This window comes from Saccopteryx leptura, chromosome 12 (genome assembly GCF_036850995.1).
Source record: "Saccopteryx leptura isolate mSacLep1 chromosome 12, mSacLep1_pri_phased_curated, whole genome shotgun sequence".
In the NCBI taxonomy this organism is placed as follows: domain Eukaryota; kingdom Metazoa; phylum Chordata; class Mammalia; order Chiroptera; family Emballonuridae; genus Saccopteryx; species Saccopteryx leptura.
In genome coordinates, this window is record NC_089514.1 from 45,110,415 (window position 1) to 45,132,759 (window position 22,345).

A 22,345-nucleotide genomic window follows, 5' to 3' on the forward strand; every position below is an offset into this window, starting at 1 on the left:
TGATTTAACATACTTTTTTGCCTTAGGATTATATTAATAATTATATATAACAATAAATTAATTATTTTATTAATGTTATTTCAGGGCTATTTCTGGCCCATAGCACTAACTTTCTGAGTAAGGTCCCTTAGTACATACATTATGGCATGTTTCTCAGTTTATTTCCTAGTAACAGCTTCACACTGACCATGCAAAGTAATGGTCAGGAAGTTAAAATGAAATCAACTGTATAGATTTTTTCCATTTTATATAGTTAAATGACCTTTGGTGCTACCTTTTCTTTCTCACTATTTGGACATCAATTCTGACGTGGTATTAAAAGAACAAAACCTTTGTTTAGGCTGACATTAAAGTCTTACTCTAGGATTAAATTATTTAACATGCAAGCATTTAATATGCTAGAGTTACAGGGCATTATAAATATTAACCTGGCAAGAATATTGTACTCACAGAATTTAGAGTTTAGTAAGGGAAGAAAGATGTGTTCTCTTTATATATCATAAACAAACAGAAGGAAATGGCGTTTTCAGAGTATGTATAAAGTCTAAAAAAGAACTCAGAAGAGAAAGATTATTTTTGCATCAATGGGATAAGAGACTAAAAGAGCCAACACTTAAAAGATGGATTAAAAAGATGAGCCCTAGCTAGATAGCTTGGTTGGTTAGTGTCATATTATGCTGATGTTTTATTTAAGAGATTGGAAAGAGATTTAGAAAAGAATATTGGTTTTCCTATTTACTGTACCTCCTAGTTTATCTAGAGTCTAATCTCAAAACCTTTTGTTTTGTGTAAGATTTTTTTTGTTTATAGGTAGTGCACTTTTTGGCTTTCACTTGCTGCTGACCCATGATCTCCTCTTCTGTTCTTTATTTTGTTACTTAATAGTTACATTTTTCCTTCATCTCTAATCCATGTTCCACTTCCTGAAAGAAAGATCCCTAATCTTTATTCAAAATTATTTAATGCTGCCAAGATGTATATAAAATAACAGAGGACCCAAGGTATTGTTGAAAATCAACTTCCATTCCTCCATGTAACTGATCACAATACTCCTTCCTCTTGAATCCTAACCTTATACTAGTGGTGCTGAGAGTGTTTTTCAGCAACTTATTTAAAGAGTACAAATTCTCAGGCTGTACCCCAGACCTACTGGATCAGAAACTCTTTAAGTTTGGGACCCTACAATGTATATTTTAACAAGTCTTCAAGATGCTTCTGAAATGTTCAAATTTGACAAGCATGCTTCTTTTTTTTTTTGACAAGCATGCTTTTTTTTTTTTAATTTTTTTTATTATTATTATTTTTTGTATTTTTCTTAAGCTGGAAATGGGGAGGCAGTCAGGCTCCCGCATGCGCCCGACCGGGATCCACCCGGCACGCCCACCAGGGGGGATACTCTGCCCATCCGGGCTGTCGCTCTGTCACGACCAGAGCCACTCTAGTGGCTGGGGCAGAGGCCAAGGAGTCATCCTCAGTGCCCAGGCCATCTTTGCTCCAATGGAGCCTTGGCTGCGGGAGGGGAAGAGAGAGACAGAGAAGAAGGAGAGGGGGAGGGGTGGAGAAGCAAATGGGTGTTTCTGTGTGCCCTGGCCGGGTATCGAACCCGGGACTTCCGCACGCCAGGCCAACGCTCTACCACTGAGCCAACCGGCCAAGGCCGATAGTAAAGATTTTAAAGAAAAAAAAAATCTGTTGAAATAAATAACATTTAAAGAACTTCAGTAATTGACTCGGTAATATGATTAACATTTATTGAGCCCATTTTTGTGTGTGCCAGGCTGTTTATTATCCTCATATTAGGGTGAGACAGGTTAACCCTTTGAGTAGTACGAATGTTCATGTACGTCCTCGTGCCTCCTGACCAGAGCACGATCGTATATTTGTAAGGCAACATTAAAAAAAGGCGAATGTACTTCTTGTTTCAATAAATTGGTTATCAAACAAACATTTTAAGTTAATAAAACTGTAACTGGAACTAATTTCATTTTTTGAAACAAACTCACTCCCAGGGGTCAGCAAGCATGAAAAAAACCTCACTACTCAAAGGGTTAAATATGGTCAATGTCCTACAGCTAGCAAGTGTCAGGCCCAGTTAACTTGAGGAGCTCACTGTAAAGCTGGCTTTGTTATTGTTAAGAAGTAAGTCCAGGACCTGGCTGGATAGATAGTTCAGTTGGTTAGAGCATAATCCTAAGTGCAGAGGTTGCTGGTTTGATTCCTGGTCAGGGCACATATAGGAAGCCATCAATGTTCCTATTTCTTTCTCTCTCTCACTATCTCTTCCTCTCTCTCTTTCTCTCTCTCTCTCTCAAATCCATAGAATAAACAAAAAAGTAAATAAAAGGAAAGAAATAAGTCCCTACTTGAGTATATGGTTTTACAATAATATATATTGCTCACAAAAATTACAGGGTATTTCAAAATGAATACGAAGCTATGAAATATCCCCTCATTTTTGTGAGCAGTGTATTTATAGTTGTATAGAATTTATTTATTTTTCTGTACAATATTATGTTTAATGGACTACCTTTATTTTATTTATACTGTATCAGAGATTAGTATCTCTGATGGGTATGAAAATTTCTAAGTGCATTGTAGATAAACTTATTTTAAATAGAACATTCTTCATCAGAAGCTTGACTGTAGTATTCTATTCTGTGGTAGACTTTAATAAAACTGAATATATAAAAATTTATACTCAGGTTACATACTTGTATGTAAAAGTGTTCTTAAGGTTCATTATATAAGCTATGAAAGTCATTTCACATAGCTTGCTTATTTCTCAGTAAACATAATTTGTCATGTAAAAGAAGAAATGCTTGGAGCGATTGCAGCAGGTATTCCTGAGGTGCAGCCACAATTTATTATTAAATTATTTCTTCTTCCCTTTTTCTTTGAAGTATATATTTTTTTCATCAATGGTTACTTAAGTTACTTTCCTCCTGTGTTTCTGCAACTGTTCAGATTGCTCTCCTTTTGAAGTCACATTCACATACACTGTCTTGTAATACATTTAAGATAGTATAAATAATCTGAAAATGAAAATCTTCTTAATATTTAAGTTTTTGAATAGGCAATACACAAAAGTCATGAAAGGAAATACATTAATGTTTCCCATCCATTTCTAGCTAATTTCTCTTTCCTACAGATAGTAATCTTTGTTGATAATTTCTTTTCAGAGATATTTTATGCACATGTACAAGCAAATACAAATAAATATTTTTAACATATACACTACTGTGTTCTCTGCATTTTACACTTAATATGTGTTTGGATGTATTTTCATATCATTTTGTATAAAGAGCTTCCTCATTGGCTTTCAACTCTGTCATATTTGATTATACGAATGAAACAAGTCTTTTTAGCTATTAACAGACTTTTGTTTGCACTTTTTTGTTCTTTATAAGTAAGGCTTCAAAAAGTAACTTTTTTATGCATATGTCATTTTGTGTGTGTGCAATTTATCTAGAGAACAAATTTATAGAAATACAGCTCCCAGGTTAAGGGGTTGTTTATTTGTAATTGCAAATTACCTTCCTTAGTGGTCGTATTAAAATGTTCTTTTCTACCATCACTGAATGAAGTTCTCGTTCTCCCATATCCTCACCAACAGTCCATTTACTTTTAAATACAATTTTCCCCCTAATACAATTTGAGAACCTTACCACAGGAAGTAATATAGTAAAGGTGGGGAATTTTACTTTACGGTACTGTGCCAGTGCAGAACAAGATTCTACTACTAAGTCTTTTCATCTTAAAAAAGTGTGTATTGGGCCCTGGCCGGTTGGCTCAGTGGTAGAGCGTCGGCCGGGCGTGCAGAAGTCCCGGGTTCGATTCCCGGCCAGGGCACACAGGAGAAGCGCCTATTTGCTTCTCCACCCCTCCCCCTCTCCTTCCTCTCTGTCTCTCTCTTCCCCTCCCGCAGCAGGCGAGGCTCCATTGGAGCAAATATGGCCCAGGCCCTGGGGATGGCTCCTTGGCCTCTGCCCCAGGCGCTGGAGTGGCTCTGGTCGCAACAGAGCGACGCCCCGGAGGGGCAGAGCATCGCCCACTGGTGGGCGTGCCGGGTGGATCCCGGTCAGGCGCATGCGGGAGTCTGTCTGACTGTCTCTCCCTGTTTCCAGCTTCAGAAAAATACCAAAAAAAAAAAAAAAAAAAAAAAAGTGTGTATTGGTTTAGGGCTCTAAAATTGTGGTGATAAAGTTTATTAGTTTTTCAAAGAAAACCAAAAAACTCAGTATTCTATATATGTGCCTATTTTTAAGATTATTTCAAAGGATGTTAAGTATATCATAATAAGGATGAGTTAAGAAAATTTGAATTACAGTTCTATCTGTGATTTTATAGACAGAGTACTCTTAGTTATTTAAATATAAGTATCACACAGCAAAAACAGAATGGTGAAAAAGTTCAGTGTTACTGGATTTCTTTTTCATTTCATTTGTATTTAATAATTTGTTGAACAGTAAAACCAGAATGCCTTCAATATGTCTTTAAGCCTGGAAGATGTAGTAGACTCTTTTGAAATTAAATTTCAGCAGTGTAGTTGAGTAGTGAATTTAAACAATTCACAATGCTCACTTTCAGTGCTTCTGAAAGCAGGAAGTGTATTACTGACATGCAGAAATATTCCAGCCCAAAGAACATCCCTACTGCCATATGTGGTAAGAATTTGTCACTAACTCACAAACCACTTCTGTAATGCAGTGAATAAGCAGAATTGGTCTTTGTTGAGCGTTTCCAATCCAGTATGTGAAAGAACTTTGTTTTTCGGTGTCTTATAAGTAATTATTAGCTTATGCTTTAGAAGGAGCCTGGCACATCATGGGTGCTCAAAGTTTAAGACAGAATAAAGAAAATTGTAGATAATCTTTTAAAACTTGGGTTTTGGGACCCATCATTAAAACTCAAAAGATACTTGAGTACAGTAGGGACTGAGTAAAATATTCTGACTCAGCTTATTAATAATTTATTTAAATAAAATTTTCTAATTTTATTTCACTGCTACTTGGAATATTAATCTTATGTTTACATTTAATAAAAATAAATCATCCTTGGGATTAATTATTAAAGGGTAGGTAGATACTGTGTATGAGCTCAGGAAAATGAGTTGGGAGGAACTGGGGTTAACAAAATTCAACGAAGAGCAATTTGTGAATCATTAAAATTTTGAAAATATTAATATTTTTCTAAACTTGAATTGTCTTCTTTTTTGTATTTTAAGCGATTAAGAAGATTGTCTACCAAATATAGGACAGAAAAGATTTATCCCACAGCCACTGGAGAAAAAGAAGAAAATGTTAAAAAGAATAGATATAAGGACATACTGCCATGTAAGTCTGAAATGCCCCTCATGAAAGGGGAATGCTAATTAGCAGTTTGTATTCTGCGTTAGCTCTTGTCTTTCTAATGAGTTTGATTGTTAAAGAGGTAGTAATTGCCCTCTTTCTATGTACACTACAAGATAATTTCTAATTGTGCTTCTTATTTTCCTTCTGCTAGTTTTTGTTGTTTTTTATTGTTTAACTTTTTTAAGCATCACAGTTACTCTGATATTTAGTTTTAAATACTGAAAAACCCAAATAAGGACTATTTTTGTGGATTCCTTATTCAGTTATTTTATTAAAATATAATATAGACAGATAATTCAATAAAACTGAATAAATTTTGTAAAATGCTAAAATACTTTTATTTATTGTCTGTTCACAGTTAGAACCTTTATTGATTAGTTATGCATGAAAAAAGGAACAATAACTCATGCCTGTGTATCTGTTGTTCTCAGCAATCTTAATATCTGAGAGTGCATTATATGTACTAATAGCATTATATTCTAATAATAATAATATGACTATATTCTTAAACAGCATACTTTTTTAGAATCTACACTCCACTTTGCTTCTAATCCACCTCAGAATAGTGGGTGGTATGGGTATCTTCTGGACAGGTCTATTAAGCAGGAATTAATACACATACTCTTAAAAAGATAGTTTCTCTACCTTTTTCTGTCATCCAGGGAAATGAAGCTTAAACAACTCCAGATTTCTGTTTTTATATGTGTGTTTCATTCATTGATTTTACAAAATATTTTGATTGTATCCTGTGATCTTGAGATACTGCAGAAAATAAAGTGTGAAAACCTCCTGCCCTTATGAAGCTTACGTTCTAGTCAAGGCACCAGATATTGAATACAAATAATGTGTGGTCTGTCAAATGCTGATTAGTGCTATGTTGAGAATAATATAGTAGGAATGAGCAGCATACAGAAAGCTGAGAATAGAATAGCAGGCTTTATAATTTTAAATAAGAGAGAGGGAATGTCAGTAGTGTGTTCTTAAATTGGCCCTCTGAAAAATAAAAGCCCTGATTTTTTATTTTGCCAGTTTTTGTAGTAAGTAGATTATTTGTCATAGTCATCACAACAAAATTATAAGGTAAATACTATAATATGCCACTTTGCAGATGAGAAACTGAGACAGGGAGGTTAAGTAACTTATCACACAGCTAACAGAGTGGATGAGAATTTAAACCCAGGCAGTTTGTATCCAGAACTTCAGTTCTCAGCTAGGGTGGTTTTGCCCCTAAAGTGACATTTAATAATCTCCGGAGACATTTTGGTTTGTCAGAACTGATGTGCATTAGGCAGGCTGCTACTGGCATCTAGTGGGTAGAGGGCAGGGATGCTGCTACATCCTGCAATGTAGAGGCCACAGCCGCCTCCTCATGAAGGTTATCCAGAGCAAGCCGGACCTCTTGATCACTGTGCTACAGTCAGAGTGGTAGTACCTTTCTGTTTCCCTTTAAATGATATAGTGTTTGATAAGTCAGGTTCCAATAAATTTCTAGTCCCTTTAATTTAGAAAATTATATTGAAAATAATTCTGCTTAGAGAAGCATGTTTACTTAACTGTTATAAGAATGTTGTCAATTCCTTTTGCATGTTTAATATCTCCAGTAATTGCAGATACAGTATTTTTTTAAGCAGCTCTATTGAGGTATAATGTGTACCCACCATAAAAATTACCTATTGTAAGTGTACAAATCCCATGATTTTTACTAAGTTTATAGAGTTGTGCAGCCAGCAACACAATACAGTTTGAAATATTTCCATCACCCCAAAAAGATCATTGATGCCAATTTGCAATCTTCAGCCCCAGACAAACACTGCTCTGCTTTATGTCTCGATAGATTTTTCTTCTGGAAATTTCATATAAGTATGCAATTTGTAGTCGTTTGTGTCTGGCTTTTTTCACATAGCATGATTTTTAATCCACGTTGTAACGTATTAGTACAGTAGTTTATTCCCCATTATTGTTCAGTAATATTCCATTGTATGGTTATATCACTTATTATTTATCCATTTACCAGTTGAAGACCATTATGAATAATGCTGTTACAAACATTGCCATACAAATTTTTATGTGGACATACGGTTTTATTTCTCTTGGATAAATACTCAGGAGTGGAATTCCTGGGTCCATGGGAGCTTATGTTTAATTGTTTAAAAAACTAATAATTGATTTTCAAAGTAGCTTTGTACCACTTTATTTTCCTACTAATGGAATGTGAGGGTTCTAGTTTCTCCACATTCCCGCTAATGCTTATTACTGTCTTAAGATGATAGTTATTTTAGTGGTAGATTTGTAGACGTATCTCATTATGGTTCTGATTTGCTTTTCCATGGTGACTTATGATGTTGAGCATCTTTTAATGTTCTTTTAGGCACTTGTATATCTTTTTTGGTGAGAGTGTCTTGGAATCATTCTACTTTTTTAAAATCTGATTTTTTTAATACTATAGAGTTGTAAAAGTTCTTTATATATCCTAGATACAAGGTATTTTTTCCCCCATATATATGATTTGTAATAATATTTTTTCCTAATATGGTATGAAGTTAGAGTCTGAAATAATCTTTGTACATGTGGGATTGTTCGAGCATTATTTGCTAAGAAGACTATTTATTCTTTCTACATTGAATTGCTTTGATACCTTTGTTGGAAATCATTTGGCCTGTACATTAAATTGTATTCCATCAACCTATTCTTCAGCCAGTATCATGCTGTCTTGATTACTGTAGAAGTATATAGTGAAGTTTAAACAAGAAGTGTAAGTTCTTCAACTGTGCTCTTATTTTTTAAAATTAGTTTGGTTCTTTTGGGTCCTTTGCATCTCAATATGAATTGTAGAACTAGCTTGTCAATTACTGCATAAATCCTAGTAAGAATTTATAGGTCAGTTTGGGAAGAATTATCATCTTATTGACTCTTTCAATCTATGAACATGGAATGCCTCTCTTCATTTATTTAGATTTTAATTTCTCTCAGCAGTGTTTTATGATTTTTAGTGCCTGCAAGGTTTGTATTTTTTTTTTTTAAGTATACTCGACTCTTGAACAGTATGGGTTTGAATTGCACTGGTCCACTTTTACACACAGATTTTCTTTCAATATATAATAAAGAACTACTATTTTCAATTTGAGGTTGGGAGTCCATGGATGCAGAGGGCCACTATGCATTCACATGCCATTTTATTTTATTTTATTTATTTTATTTTTTTTGTATTTTTCTGAAGTGAGAAGCAGGGGGAGGCAGACAGACAGACTGGCATGCACCCAACTGGGATCCACCTGGCATGCCCATCAGGGAGCGATGCTCGGCCCCTCTGGGGCATTGCTCCGCTATAATTGGAGCCTTTCTAATGCCTGAGGCAGAAGCCATGGAGCCATCCTCAACGCCCGGCCAACTTTGCTCCAATGGAGCCTTGGCTGTGGGAGGGGAAGAGAGAGACAGAGAGAAAGGAGAGGGGAAAGGGTGGAGAAGCGTATGGGCGCTTCTCTTGTGTGCCCTGGCTGGGAATTGAGCCCAGGACTTCCACACGCTGGGCCGACACTCTACTGCTGAGCCAACCAGCCAGAGCCCATTTTATTTTATTTTTATTTTTTAAATTCATTGATTGATTTTAGCGAAAGAGGGAGACAGACAGACAGACAGACAGGAACATAGATCTCTTCCTGTATGTGCCCTGACAAGGGATCAAACTAGCAACCTCTGTGCTTCGGGATGATGCTCTAAGCCAGTGGTCCCCAACCCCTGGGCCTCAGACTGGTAACGGACCATGGGCCATTTGGTACCGGGCCCAGAGAAAGAATAAATAACTTACATTATTTCCGCTTTATTTATATTTAAATCTGAATGATGTTTTATTTTTTAAAAATGACCAGATTCCCTCTGTTACATCCGTCTAAGACTCAGTCTTGACACTTATCTCGGTCACGTGATACATTTATCCATCCCACCCTAAAGGCCAGTCCATGAAAATATTTTCTGACATTAAACCGGTCCGTGGCCCAAAAAAGGTTGGGGACCACTGCTATAAGCAACTGAGCTATCAGGACAGGGCCATATGTCAGTTTATATAGGGGGCTTGAGCATCTGCTGATTTTGGTATTTTTAGGGTTGGGAAGTTCAGGATTCAATCTCCCACAGACACTGAGAGACAGATTTGAGAAGTCAAAAGTTGTAATCGGATTTTTGACTGCATGGAGGAATTTTTCCCTAACCTTCTATATTGTTCACCGGTCAGCTGTATCAAAAAATACAATTTATATTAGTATATTGATTTTTTTTTAATCCAATGACCTTTCTGAACTCATTTATAAGTTTAGTGCTTTTCTGTGGATCCTTTAGGATATCTTATACAAAATCAGGCCATCATCTTCAAATAATGACATTTTTGCTACTTTTCAATATGAATCTCTCTTTTGCCTTATTACACTGGCAAGAACCTCTAGCATAAAATTGACTTGAAGTGGCAAGCATAGACATCCTTGCTTTTGATCAATTCAAAGTAGTTTCATTACTATTCAAAGATTAGTTTTTTCTGCAGTTACTTTGGATATTTGGCTTGCTTTATACTAGAACACTAAAGCCAGTACCAGAATTAAGACATTTCCATGTATTGCTTGTGGCAAGGATAAGCTGTGCTTTGTGTGTTGAGAGGCCTAAAACTGAGCTGGCTAGCTTCTAGGAGTGACGGATCCAGGGCACTCTGCTATCTAATGTTAATAATGGAGCTCCTTTTATTTCTTAGACCAGAATTTGGTAAGTTGGCTGTTTCTTTTTCCTTAGTAACAATCTTACCCATTTTCTCTTTGTTGCCACAGATTGTTGATGTTCGTTCAAAAAGAAAAATGTTGCTGCTTTAAAGAGCCTCTTAGGCAGACAAAAATGATTTTGTCTGTTTGGAATTGGGCTCTTGGGATATTGTAGAGACAGTCAGCAAAACCATGAGAAGAAATGATGACTTTCTTTTTTTTTAAAATTTATATTCTGTATACTAATTTTTATGCCTAATAGAAGCACCAATGACAAATGTTAAAATACGTATGAGTTATACAAGCAACATATTTTTATATTCTTAATAATATATTATGATTATAAGTAGTGAGTATAAAATCTTTATCTACTTATGAAGTTTTTTTTAAGTCATTTCTTTGCTCCATCTTGAAATTACTGAATCAAACTTAATTTTTTTTTTTTTTTTGTATTTTTCCGAAGCTGGAAACAGGGAGGCAGTCAGACAGACTCCCGCATGCGCCCGACTGGGATCCACCCGGCATGCCCACCAGGGGGCGATGCTCTGCCCATCTTGGGGCATCGCTCTGCTGCAATCAGAGCCATTCTAGCGCCTGAGGCAGAGGCCACAGAGCCATCCTCAGCGCCAGGGCCATCTTTGCTCCAATGGACCCTTGGCTGCGGGAGGGGAAGAGAGAGGCAGAGAGGAAGGAGAGGGGAAGAGGTAGAGAAGCAGATGGGCACTTCTCCTGTGTGTCCTGGCCGGGAATCTAACCAGGGACTCCTGCACGCCAGGCCGACGCTCTACCACTGAGCCAACCGGCCAGGGCAAACTTACTATTTTAATGCAACATAGGACTCAGATATCATGTGTTTTAATTTGCTTTCTCCATTCCCCAGCTGTTGTATGATTAGAGGTGGATGAAATAGACAGGCAAAATGTTAATTATTGAAGCCTGGTAATGCATATATGAGGATTCATTATAGTGTTATATTTTTGTATTTGCATAAAATTTTCCAAATTTTTAAGAAAATGTTTTAGAAAATTTTCCAAATTCCCAGCTTGCATGAAGAAGCCTAACACCAGTCTTGACTATCATTTGGGAGCCATTGTTATTATTTGAGTTCACAATCCCTGGAAACATTTACTGAGGATTCAGTGGTAAACCAACTATTGTGCAAAGTCTCTGCCTTTGAGAAACTGAATAGAAGTTGAAAAGTAACATAAAAAACATGTATAGTATGATTGCATTTATGTGGGGGTTTTTTTTGGTTTTTTTTTTTTTAATTTTTAGTAAGAGAGGAAAGGGGAGAGTGACAGAGCAAAACATTGATTTGTTGTTCCACTTATGCATTCATTGGTTGATTCTTGTCTGTGCCCTGACTGAGGATCTAACCGCCAACCTCAGCATGCCTGGGTGAAGTTGGGACAATGCTCTAATCAACTAAACTACCCAGCCAGGGCCACATTTGTGTAATTTTTCAAAGTATGTAGGTATATGCATAAAGAATACTTTTTGAAGGAAAAAAAAATCCTGCTTAATATAGTATCTTTCTTAGGAAAGAGAGAACCCTAAAATTCAAAGACAAGGGAAGATTACTTTTCATTTTATATATCTCTTAAAGATTTAATTTAAAGAAGTCATATATATTACTTTTATTTAAAAAATAAAACTAGCCTGGCCTGTGGTGGCACAGTGGTAGATCGTTGCCCTAGAATTCTGAGGTTTCTGGTTTAAAACCCTGGGCTTGCCTGGTCAAGGCACATGACAAGAAACCAATGAACAACTAAAGCGAAACAACTATGAGTTGATACTTCTCACTCCCCCCACCCTCTCCTCTCTTTGTAAAATCAACAAATAAAATAAAAGTAAAACTACATAATTTTATAAAATTTATATTTTTGGACTTTACTGTAAAGATTGTTTAAACCCTAGACTACTGTCTAGTAAATATGGGATGATGTCCAGGAATTTGATTGGTAAAAGAGCTCTTGAGAATACACTGATTGCCACTTTAAAACACAGCTTTACATCATAAGATTTTTGTTTTTAAAGAATGACTTCTTGCCATTAGGATGTTAGAAATTATCCTGCTGGTACCTAGAATCAATTTTTATTGTTTTTCAAAGTAAATATTTTTAGTTATTTAACCGTACTTATGGTTTGTTAGAAAAGACCTGTCTGCCAACAGGACATAATTTGTGAAATCCTTTTCTTTTCTTGCAGTTGATCACAGCCGAGTTAAGTTAACTCTAAAGACTCCTTCTCAAGATTCAGACTATATAAATGCAAATTTTATTAAGGTATGTTTAACTTTAAATGGTGTTTCTCTGCCATACATACTTAATATATTCCCAACACACTATTTATTAAATTGATTTAAATTGCCTAAACATGATACCAATAGCAAAAGAAATGAAAATATAATTACAGACCTGAGCTGTGGTGATGCAGTGGGTAAAACCTCAACCTGGAACACTGAGGTTGCTGGTTCAAAACCCCAGGCTTGCCTGGCCAAGGTGCATATGGGAGTTCATGCTTTTGGCTCCTCTTCCCCCCTCTTTTTTTCTCTCTCCCCTTTCTAAAAATGAATAAATAGAATCTTTAAAAAAAGAAAAGAAAAGAAAATTACAACCATTACACCAGGTAGTGGCGCAAAAGATAGACCGTTGGACTGGGATTCAGAGAACCCAGGTTCGAAATCCTGAGGTCACTGGCTTGAGCACGGGCTCATCCAGCTTGAGCACGGGATCACCGGCTTAAATGTGAGGTCGCTGGCTTGAGCATGGGATTATAGACATGACCTCATGGTAGTTGGCTTGAGCCCAAAGTTTGCCAGCTTGAAGCCCAAGGTCACTGGCTTGAGCCCAAGGTTGCTTGCTGGCTTGCACAAGGGGTCACTCAGTCTGCTGTAGCTTGCAGGTCAAGGCACATATGAGAAAGCAATCAATGAACAACAAAGGAGCCACAATGAAGAATTGATGCTTATCTGTCTTTCCCTTCCTGTCTGTTCCTTTCTCTGTCCAAAAAAAAAAAAAAAAAATTAAAGAATAAGAAAGAAAAATCACAACCCTGACACACTTTTATGTACTTTCCCTTTTTGTGTCCTTATGAATAGAGTTTTCCGACAGTAGAAATAGTTTTCTTTTAAATTGAAGACTTACAAACACTTTACCTATTGCTAAATCATCTTTATTGTCCCTTTGAGTTTATGTCCACAGATGTACATGGTCATTCCCTACTGTTAAATCATATAGGTTGTAGTTTCTCTTGATGGTAATACATATTACTATGAATGTTAATATTCTTTTGAAAAAAAATTTTAGGATAAATTACCAGGGTTGGAATTATGGAGTAATACTGATTTAAAATTATAGAATATTAGATTAATTTAAAACTTTTGGCAGTTGTCACCATTTCAAGTGGAGACCCAAAATGCAAGATTAATGTAACCTTTATATATATAGTAATCCTTTTTGAGATAGTCTTTAGTCAAAGCAGTTAAGTCTTACATGGTTAGCAATAAATAGAGAGACAAAGTCAAACTGCTATTGGATTAAATAAAAGACTACTTTATTCCATTAGCTGCTCTCTGTTTTTGAATTTTTTCATTATGTAACAGTATCATTTTACATGTCATTTATACATATTTTAATACAATATTTTATTGACAAAAGCATTAAAATGATGAGTTTGGTGATAAAATTAATATTATCTATGTCAACATTAAACAGTCATAGTTTCAAATAATAACCTACTTTTCCCAACAAAGTCAAATCAATTACAAAACCCAAAACAAATAGGTTAAACAAAAGTAATACATAGGTGATTTGCTCTTTCAGATGTTCACATTTACATTCTTTTATAAATATTAGTTACATCTCCATTTGTTAAGTTTATAAAAAGATATTTTTAAAAGTGCTAGTTTTTAATTGCACTTTAGTAACAATGAGTCATTATATGATTCCATTATATGCTGCTTTAGTATTTTAGTCTTGTTTGGTTTATTCTTAGGTTCATTGTTAGAAACATAGTATGCACACAGTACACTTTAAGTTGAGTAATTGAAGATAGCTGTGGAAGCATCTAACTAAGGAAACAATTAGTTTCAATATTGTTTTTAAAATCAAAGGATGCTTTTATAAAAAGTTTCTGCTATAGTTAATTTTGTTGAATTAGGATTGAGTCTTTTTAATTCCTAGGTAAATAATTATTTTTAAATTAGACAGTTTAATTACTAATTCTATATACCATATCTAATTAATACATAAAAGTAATAACATTTCACAAGAAACTGAAGTGAATCGATTATATTTTGTCATGCTTTTGTGTACTGTGAAAGGAAAATGCTTTAGGTGAAAAAAACAGTAGTATTACTAATAAAATTTGAAACATTAAAATTTACTAAGGAAATATTTTTGGTAATCATAATGAAATTTGCTTTTTACCATTTTAGGGTGTTTATGGGCCAAAAGCATACGTGGCAACCCAAGGACCTTTAGCAAATACTGTGATAGATTTTTGGAGGATGATATGGGAGTACAATGTTGTAGTAAGTAATTTACTTTTCAGAATCTAGTACATTGTGGTGACATAGGATGTTTTACTGAATAAGACATGGAAACACTTTTTAGCCCTAATGATATATTAATTATAGCTAATGTTTACTAAAAATTCTGAAACTGATTCTAGGATTTCTCATTAAATTAGGAAGACGGTGTGGTAATGCTTTAAAACTGTTCCCATGTCAGTAACTAAGAAGACAGCTACCAATCAGATAGATTGATAGATGGATAGAGGGATAGCTGTGTGATAAATCAAGTATAGCGAAATGATAATTGTAGAATACAGATGACAGTTATACAGTGTTTACTGTAAAATTATTTCAGCTTTGCTGTGTGTTTGAAACATTGTAAAATATTGTAATGGGGAAGCAAATGGAATAACATGTTTAAAGACAGTTAAATCCATTCAACCTTTAGATAATTTAATTAATTGTAGTTCCAAGTATGAAGTAAATTTATAAGATTTATAAAGTTTGATTCAAATTGAATACATTATGTTAACTTAAGCCAATTTAAATTGGTGCTATATAACCCTTGTTAGGAAGGTGTGATTTTCATTATTTTTTTAACTCATACTTTTTATATAAAAAGTAATTCTTGAAGTTTATATTTGATTGAAAAGAGAAAATTGTGTTTAACTGATAAATTGTTCCTCTTATCCTACCCCTACTTTTTTTAGATCATTGTAATGGCCTGTCGAGAATTTGAGATGGGAAGGGTATGTATGTATACCTATTAACCCTTAAAATAATTATAGCATGTCCTTTTTGTCACTTCATTTCTGGCCTTTTATTATATTGTGGGCTCTACCAGTTAAACTAGATGCTTTTTTTTCTGTGTTCTGCGCTATTGCTTTTATTGGATTAAAGAAACAAAATATAATTACATTTTATTATGTATATACTGGAAAGAACATTTTTTATTGTTACTTAGTAGTCTTCAAATATTTAATGTTGTTATAAGAATATTATTTATGAACTGAAGTAGAGAGGTCTTTTAAAAATTGGAATAAAATTAGGCCCTGGCCGGTTGGCTCAGTGGTAGAGTGTTGGCATGGTGTACAGGAGTTCCGGGTTTGATTCCCGGCCAGGGCAGACAGGAGAAGCGCTCATCTGCTTCTCTACTCTTCCCCCTCTCCTTCCTCTCTGTCTCTCTCTTCCCCTCCCGCAGCCGAGGCTCCATTGGAGCAAAGTTGGCCTGGGCGCTGAGGATGGCTCTGTGGCCTCTGCCTCAGGCGCTAGACTGGCTCTGGTCGCGACAGAGCAACGCTCTGGATGGGCAGAGCATCGTCCCCTGGTGGGCGTGCCGGGTGGATCCCGGTCGGGCACATGCAGGAGTCTGTCTGACTGCCTCCCCGTTTCCAGCTTCAGAAAAATACAAAATATAAAAATAAAAAAATAAGAAAAGAAAAAAAAAATTGGAATAAAATTTTGAACAATGAATATGAGTTAAAATAATTTTGATTATTGATTTCTCTGCCTGCAAATAGCACATTTTTGTTTGTTTATGCTATATTGAAAGAAAATCCTTTAATCTGAAAATTTTAATAATGCTATTTTTATGCTCTGTAGAAGTAAAATTAGTTTCAAGCCCATTTGCTCTCCTGTAGCATCAAGTACTATGTCTTCATTGTTGGAGGTGTTAACATACTTATAGAATAGGTATTTGATAAAACTTATATATGGTCTTCCATAACTGACACACTAATCAAAACTTACAAAACAAGTTATGTGGTGATTTGAAGTTTCCCTTATACTAATATGGTCCATTAATTAAATTAAAGTTATTTTTATTGTAAAATTTTTTATTTATTTATTTATTTATTTATTTATTTTTAAATTTTTTTGTATTTTTCTGAAGTTGGAAATGGGGAGGCAGTCAGACAGACTCCTGCATGCGCCCGACCGGGATCCACCTGACACGCCCACCAGGGGGCGATGCTCTGTTGCAACCAGGGCCATTCTAGCGCCTGAGGCAGAGGCCATGGAGCCATCCCCAGCACCTGGGCCAACCTTGCTCCAATGGAGCCCGGGCTGCTAGAGGGGAAGAGAGAGACAGAGAGGAAGGAGAGGGGGAGGGGTGGAGAAGCAGATGGGCGCTTCTTCTGTGTGCCCTGGCCGGGAATCTAACCTGGGACTCCTGCATGCCAGGCCGACGCTCCACCACTGAGCCAACCAGCCAGGGCCCTGTAAAAATTTTTAATCAAATTTTTTTCAGTAAAGGATATGTTGCAAAAGCAAGATAGTACACCTTTCAGTTATGAGAGATGTTATAATACATAAATCATTGGAAAAGCTTAGTTTAACTAATAGTTTTTGTTATTCCTCCCAACCCTGTTTCTTACTAGTAGTGGAAATGAACGTTTCTTTTTTTTTTTTTTTTTTTTTTTGACAAGACAGGGTGTCTGAGATAGGGACAGTTTGTCAGGAAGGGAGAGAGATGGGAAGCATCAATTCTTCATTGCAGCATTTTAGTTGTTTGTTGATTGCTTGTTCATATGTGCCTTGAATGGGGAGTTATAACAGGTCTTGCTCAAGCCAGCGACCTTGGGCTTAAGCCAGCAACTTTGGGCTTTAAGCCAGCGACCTTTGGGCTCAAGCCAGCAATCATGGGGTCATGTTTATGATCCCACGCTCAAGCTGGTGAGCCCACGTTGAAGCCGGTGATCTCAGGGTTTTGAACCTGGGTTCTCCGTGTCCCAGTCTGATGCTCTATTTACTGTGCCACCACCTGGTCAGGCATAAAATGAACATTTTGTAAAATTAAAAGTTATTCAAACTGAGAGAACACTTAGCTGTTTAATGTAGTTCAGTACCATTATTATTAATCAAGTATAATAGTAAATTTATATTTTTCCCTCCTAACATTTTCTTAAATTACTAACTATTAAGGTTTAGGATTTATTTCTTTTCATTTTGTTAATGAGCTGCCTTTATATATCAATGATATGTAATACTTGATGAAAAATTAGGTTGTATTGAGTGCCAAATTTTAGAAACTAAATATTTTGTGATTGATAGTGTTTTGTTAGTAGTAAGTTGTCAGTCATTCAGGGCCTGTTAATTTATTTGATAACCTTGACTTAAATCTTGACTTACAATGTGAGCAAATGGAAAGAGCATCAATAATGAAATCAAACAAGCCTACATTTCTAGCATTTTTGATTGTGGTACAGTGAACTGTCCCCTCTGAGCATCATTTTCTCACTTCTAACACAAATGATACAGGGCATAGGTTATGCATGTATGATGCATAACATACAGTTTTGAGTCTTCAGTTTATTGTATTGAGTCATTAGTTTATACCTGGAGTAGAAATACCAATTTACTGTAGTGTTATTCACACAGTTCCGATTCTTACTAAACTTGTATAACTTGTTTCTGTCTGTTTCAAGATGTTAAAGCTTGACCAGGTAGAAGAACAACAAAAAAAATCCTCAAAAGTTACTTAATTAACCTGATCCTTTTCTATAAACTTATACTGGTAAAAGAGGTTTGTGATTTTAAGCCTTCTAAAATATTAATAATATTGCTCTAAGCCAAATGAGCATATTAGACAGATCTACTTTGTTGCCTTCTGAGCAGTATTATCAGCTTATGTTTAATTCCAGCCTGTAGGTAATAATTCCACTTAGTATATTTGAAACTATACTGCTCACAAAAATAAGTAAGAACTGATACATTTTCCACTGCCTGAAGGTTTATTTAAGCTAGATTGTCATTTAAAGGTGTTCATTTTATTGGGTCTTGATAAAATTGTATCACTTCTTAGCATCAAAATTACTGTATATTCTGTTAAGTTAGGCTTTCATTTACTTACCTAATTTTCTAAAATAATGAGGTTTGATATTAAAATACCAATGAAAATTGAGTGTTCTTTTTTTGAGAGAGAGGCATCAGCTCATAGTTGTGTCACTTTGATTGCTTCCCATGCGTGCCTTGACTAGAGGTCTCAAGTTGCAAGCCAGTGACCATGGAATTATGCCGATGATCCCATGCTTAAGCCAGATGAGCCTGCGCTCAAGTTGGTGACCTCAGGGCTTCGAACCTGGGACCTTAGTGTGTCTCAAGTTGATGCTCTATCCCCTGTACCACCACTGGTCAGGAGACCGTTCTATTTTTCTATCTTTTGAAAACAGGAAGATAAGAAAGAAAACTGGTTAAACTTTCAAAGTGAATAGTTTAAATTATACATTATGCTTGTATTGATGAGTTTTTACCATCAATAGAACATTGAAGGCCTTGACTGTTGGCTCAGTGGTAGAATGTTGGCCGGTGTGTGGATGCCCTGGGTTTGATTCCTGGTCAGGGCACACAGGAGAAGCAACCTTCTGCTTCTCCACCCTTCCTCTTCTCGCTTATTTCTCTCTATCTCTTCTCCTCCCCTCTCCTCCTGCAGCCATGGCTCGATTGGAGCGAGTTGGCCCTGGGTACTGAGGATGGCTCCATGGCCTCCGCCTCAGGTGCTAAACATTGGCCCTGGTTGCAACAGAGCAAGGGCCCAGATGAGTAGAGCATCCATTACCCCCTAGTAGGTTTGCCGGGTGGATCCCGGTCAGGGCGTATGTGGGAGTCTGTCTCTGCCTCCTCTCCTCTCACTATATTAAAAAAACAAACAAACAAACAAAAAATATTTGAAATATACTATTATTCAGTACTTGCAACAATTATGTAAGGTAAGGATTATTCCCAGTTTTACAGATAAAGGAACTACCATATTTCCCCAGGTATAAGACAGTCTTATGTATAAGACACACCTTAATTTTTTTGTGAAAAAATATTGCATAAAGCAGTAGTCCCCAACCTTTTTTGGGCCACGGACCAGTTTAATGTCAGAAAATATTTTCACGGACCGGCCTTTAGGGTGGGATGGATAAATGTATCACATGACCGAGACAAGCATCAAGAGTGAGTCTTAGACGGATGTAACAGAGGGAATCTGGTCATTTTTAAAAATAAAACACTGTTCAGACTTAAATATAAATAAAACAGAAATAATGTAAGTTATTTATTCTTTCTTTGCAGACCGGTACCAAATGGCCCACGGACCAGTACCAGTCCACGGCCTGGGGGTTGGGGACCACTGGCATAGTTTTTTTTTTTTTTTCTTTTCTGAAGCTGGAAATGGGGAGAGACAGTCAGACAGACTCCCGCATGCGCCCGACCGGGATCCACCCGGCACGCCCACCAGGGGGCGATGCTCTGCCCCTCCGGGGCATTGCTTTGCCGCGACCAGAGCCACTCTAGCGCCTGGGGCAGAGGCCAAGGAGCCATCCCCAGCGCCCGGGCCAGAGGCCAAGGAGCCATCCCCAGCGCCCGGGCCATCTTTGCTCCAATGGAGCCTTGGCTGCGGGAGGGGAAGAGAGAGACAGAGAGGAAGGAGGGGGTGGGGGGTGGAGAAGCAAATGGGCGCTTCTCCTATGTGCCCTGGCCGGGAATCGAACCCAGGTCCCCCACACACCAGGCCGACGCTCCACCGCTGAGCCAACCGGCCAGGGCGGCATAAAGTTTTGAACTCTAGTTTTATTCATCATGAAATGCATACAACTCTTCATCACTGTCAAAACTCCCATCCATTAGCTTGTCCTCATCTGTGTCTGATGACAAATCACTGTCTTCAACAAGGAGTAGAGAAACAAGTGTGAAAAAGCAGGAAATGCAAGTAAAAAAAACCCTACAACCACTGTATAAGCCGCACCCAGTTTTTAGATCCCAAATTTTTTGGAATAATGTGCATATTATACATGGGGAAATACAGTAAAGAAAGACCTTTTAAACATGAAAATTAGTAATTGTGAAACTCTTCTGACACCAAGTAGAATGCTCTTTCCACTATCCCACAGATTTTATACTTAATGAGAATTCAGCCAGATATTACAGAGATTGTCATTATAGGCTTTAAAACTTGTCTGGCAACCTTTCATTCTAAATGGATCTTGTGGCCCTGGCCGGTTGGCTCAGTGGTAGAGTGTTGGCCTGGCGTGTGGAAGTCCCTGGTTCGATTCCCGGCCAGGGCATCCAAGCACCCATCTGCTTCTCCAGCCCTCCCCCTCTGAACTCTGTCTCTCTCTTCCCCTCCCGCAGCCAAGGCTCCATTGGAGCAAAGTTGGCCCTGGCGCTGGGGATGGCTCCATGGGCTCTGCCTCAGGCGCTAGAATGGCTCTGGTCGCAACAGAGAGACGCCCTGGATGGGCAGAGCATCGCCCCCTAGTGGGCGTGCTGGTGGATCCTGGTCGGGCGCATGCGGGGGAGTCTGACTGCCTCCCCGTTTCCAGCTTTGGGGGGAAAAAAAACCTAAATGGATCTTGTGCTAGGCACTTTTATTTAAAGCAGTTTTTTATTCTAGAGGAGGATGTTAATACTGTCTTACAATTAATCATGGAGAGGACACAGCCCATCTTTTAAGAACCATTGGATAAGTGGGAGCTCTCAGCTCCTTGTCTACTGATGGCAATTTTTTTGTTTTCTGTGAAGAAACAAGCAGAACCAGAGCATGAGAAATTTATAAAATTTCAAGTAAAACTTTCCCATAAGTTATATACTAACCTTTTTTTTTGTTTTGTTTTGGGGGGCAACAGAAAAAATGTGAGCGCTATTGGCCTTTATATGGAGAAGACCCTATAACATTTGCACCATTTAAAATTTCTTGTGTAAGTACCTATTTTTATGTATATTATTTAATCAGAAAATTGGCTTGCTAGACTGATAAATCATTAAATATAATATGGTATGAACCTGGTTTTATATAAGCCAAGCACTCTGTTTCCACTGTAAATCTAAACTTATAATAAACAAATATTAATAAATATTTCATACTGCTTTCAAATTTAGAAACTTTGGGAATGGCTTTTAATAAATATATAAATCACTTGTACCTTATGTTAATTTTTATTAGTCTCTGTAAGTTGATGAATGTTTAATTATGAGTAAACAGAGTAACTGCTCTTTGAGTAATCTATTTGAAACCCTTGATGACTGATGTATAGTTTTTTCATGTTAATCTTTTATGTCTGTTATGCTCTCCAGAATGTTCTAATTATATACAGAGATGAGTTTATGAGTTGCTACCCTAAACGTAAAGATTGATCTTTTATGGCAGGTAATTTGATAAGAAACTTAAAATATATAACTTTCTAGCCTGACCTGTGGTGGCGCAGTGTATCAAGTGTGGACCTGGAATGCTGAGGTCACTGGTTCACAACCCCAGGCTTGCCTGGTGAAGGCACCTATGGAAGTTGATGCTTCCTACTCCTCCCCCCTTCTCTCTCTCTCCCTTTCTTAATCTCTCTCTCCTCTTGCTCTAAAACTGAATAAAAAAAATCTTTAAAAATATATTAAAAAATAAAAAATATATAACTTTTTAATGAACTCTGGAAATGAATTAAATTGAAGTTCTGAAAGTAATGGCATAAAACTAAAAAAAATAATAAAAGAAACAAAAACCACCAAAAAAGAGTAAAATATAAGAGTAGAACAACTTGCTTTGGGTTACACATGATGGCATCTTTCTTAATCACCTAAAAGAAATGTATTTTTTATTTACTCAAGAGATCCATGATTGAGCAAAAGTGAAACAAATAACTTTCCTATATTATGGTTTTTCAGAGAAACAGAACCGATAGGATGTGTGTGTGTGTATATATATATATATATATATATATATATATAGAGAGAGAGAGAGAGAGAGAGAGAGAGAGAGAGATATTAAT

At 36.6% G+C, this 22,345-nt stretch overlaps 1 protein-coding gene across 3 annotated transcripts in view; it reads left to right on the plus strand.

The window, feature by feature from the left end:
- PTPN12 (protein tyrosine phosphatase non-receptor type 12) overlaps positions 1 to 22,345 on the plus strand; it is a 115,443-nt gene that overhangs the window by 50,248 nt on the left and 42,850 nt on the right. For all 3 annotated transcript variants that reach the window (XM_066354456.1, XM_066354455.1, XM_066354454.1), the window contains exons 2-6: positions 5,225 to 5,333; positions 12,299 to 12,375; positions 14,529 to 14,624; positions 15,317 to 15,355; positions 21,215 to 21,286. In XM_066354456.1, the coding sequence (XP_066210553.1) occupies positions 5,225 to 5,333; positions 12,299 to 12,375; positions 14,529 to 14,624; positions 15,317 to 15,355; positions 21,215 to 21,286 (393 nt within the window). The remainder of the gene's footprint in view (positions 1 to 5,224; positions 5,334 to 12,298; positions 12,376 to 14,528; positions 14,625 to 15,316; positions 15,356 to 21,214; positions 21,287 to 22,345) is intronic.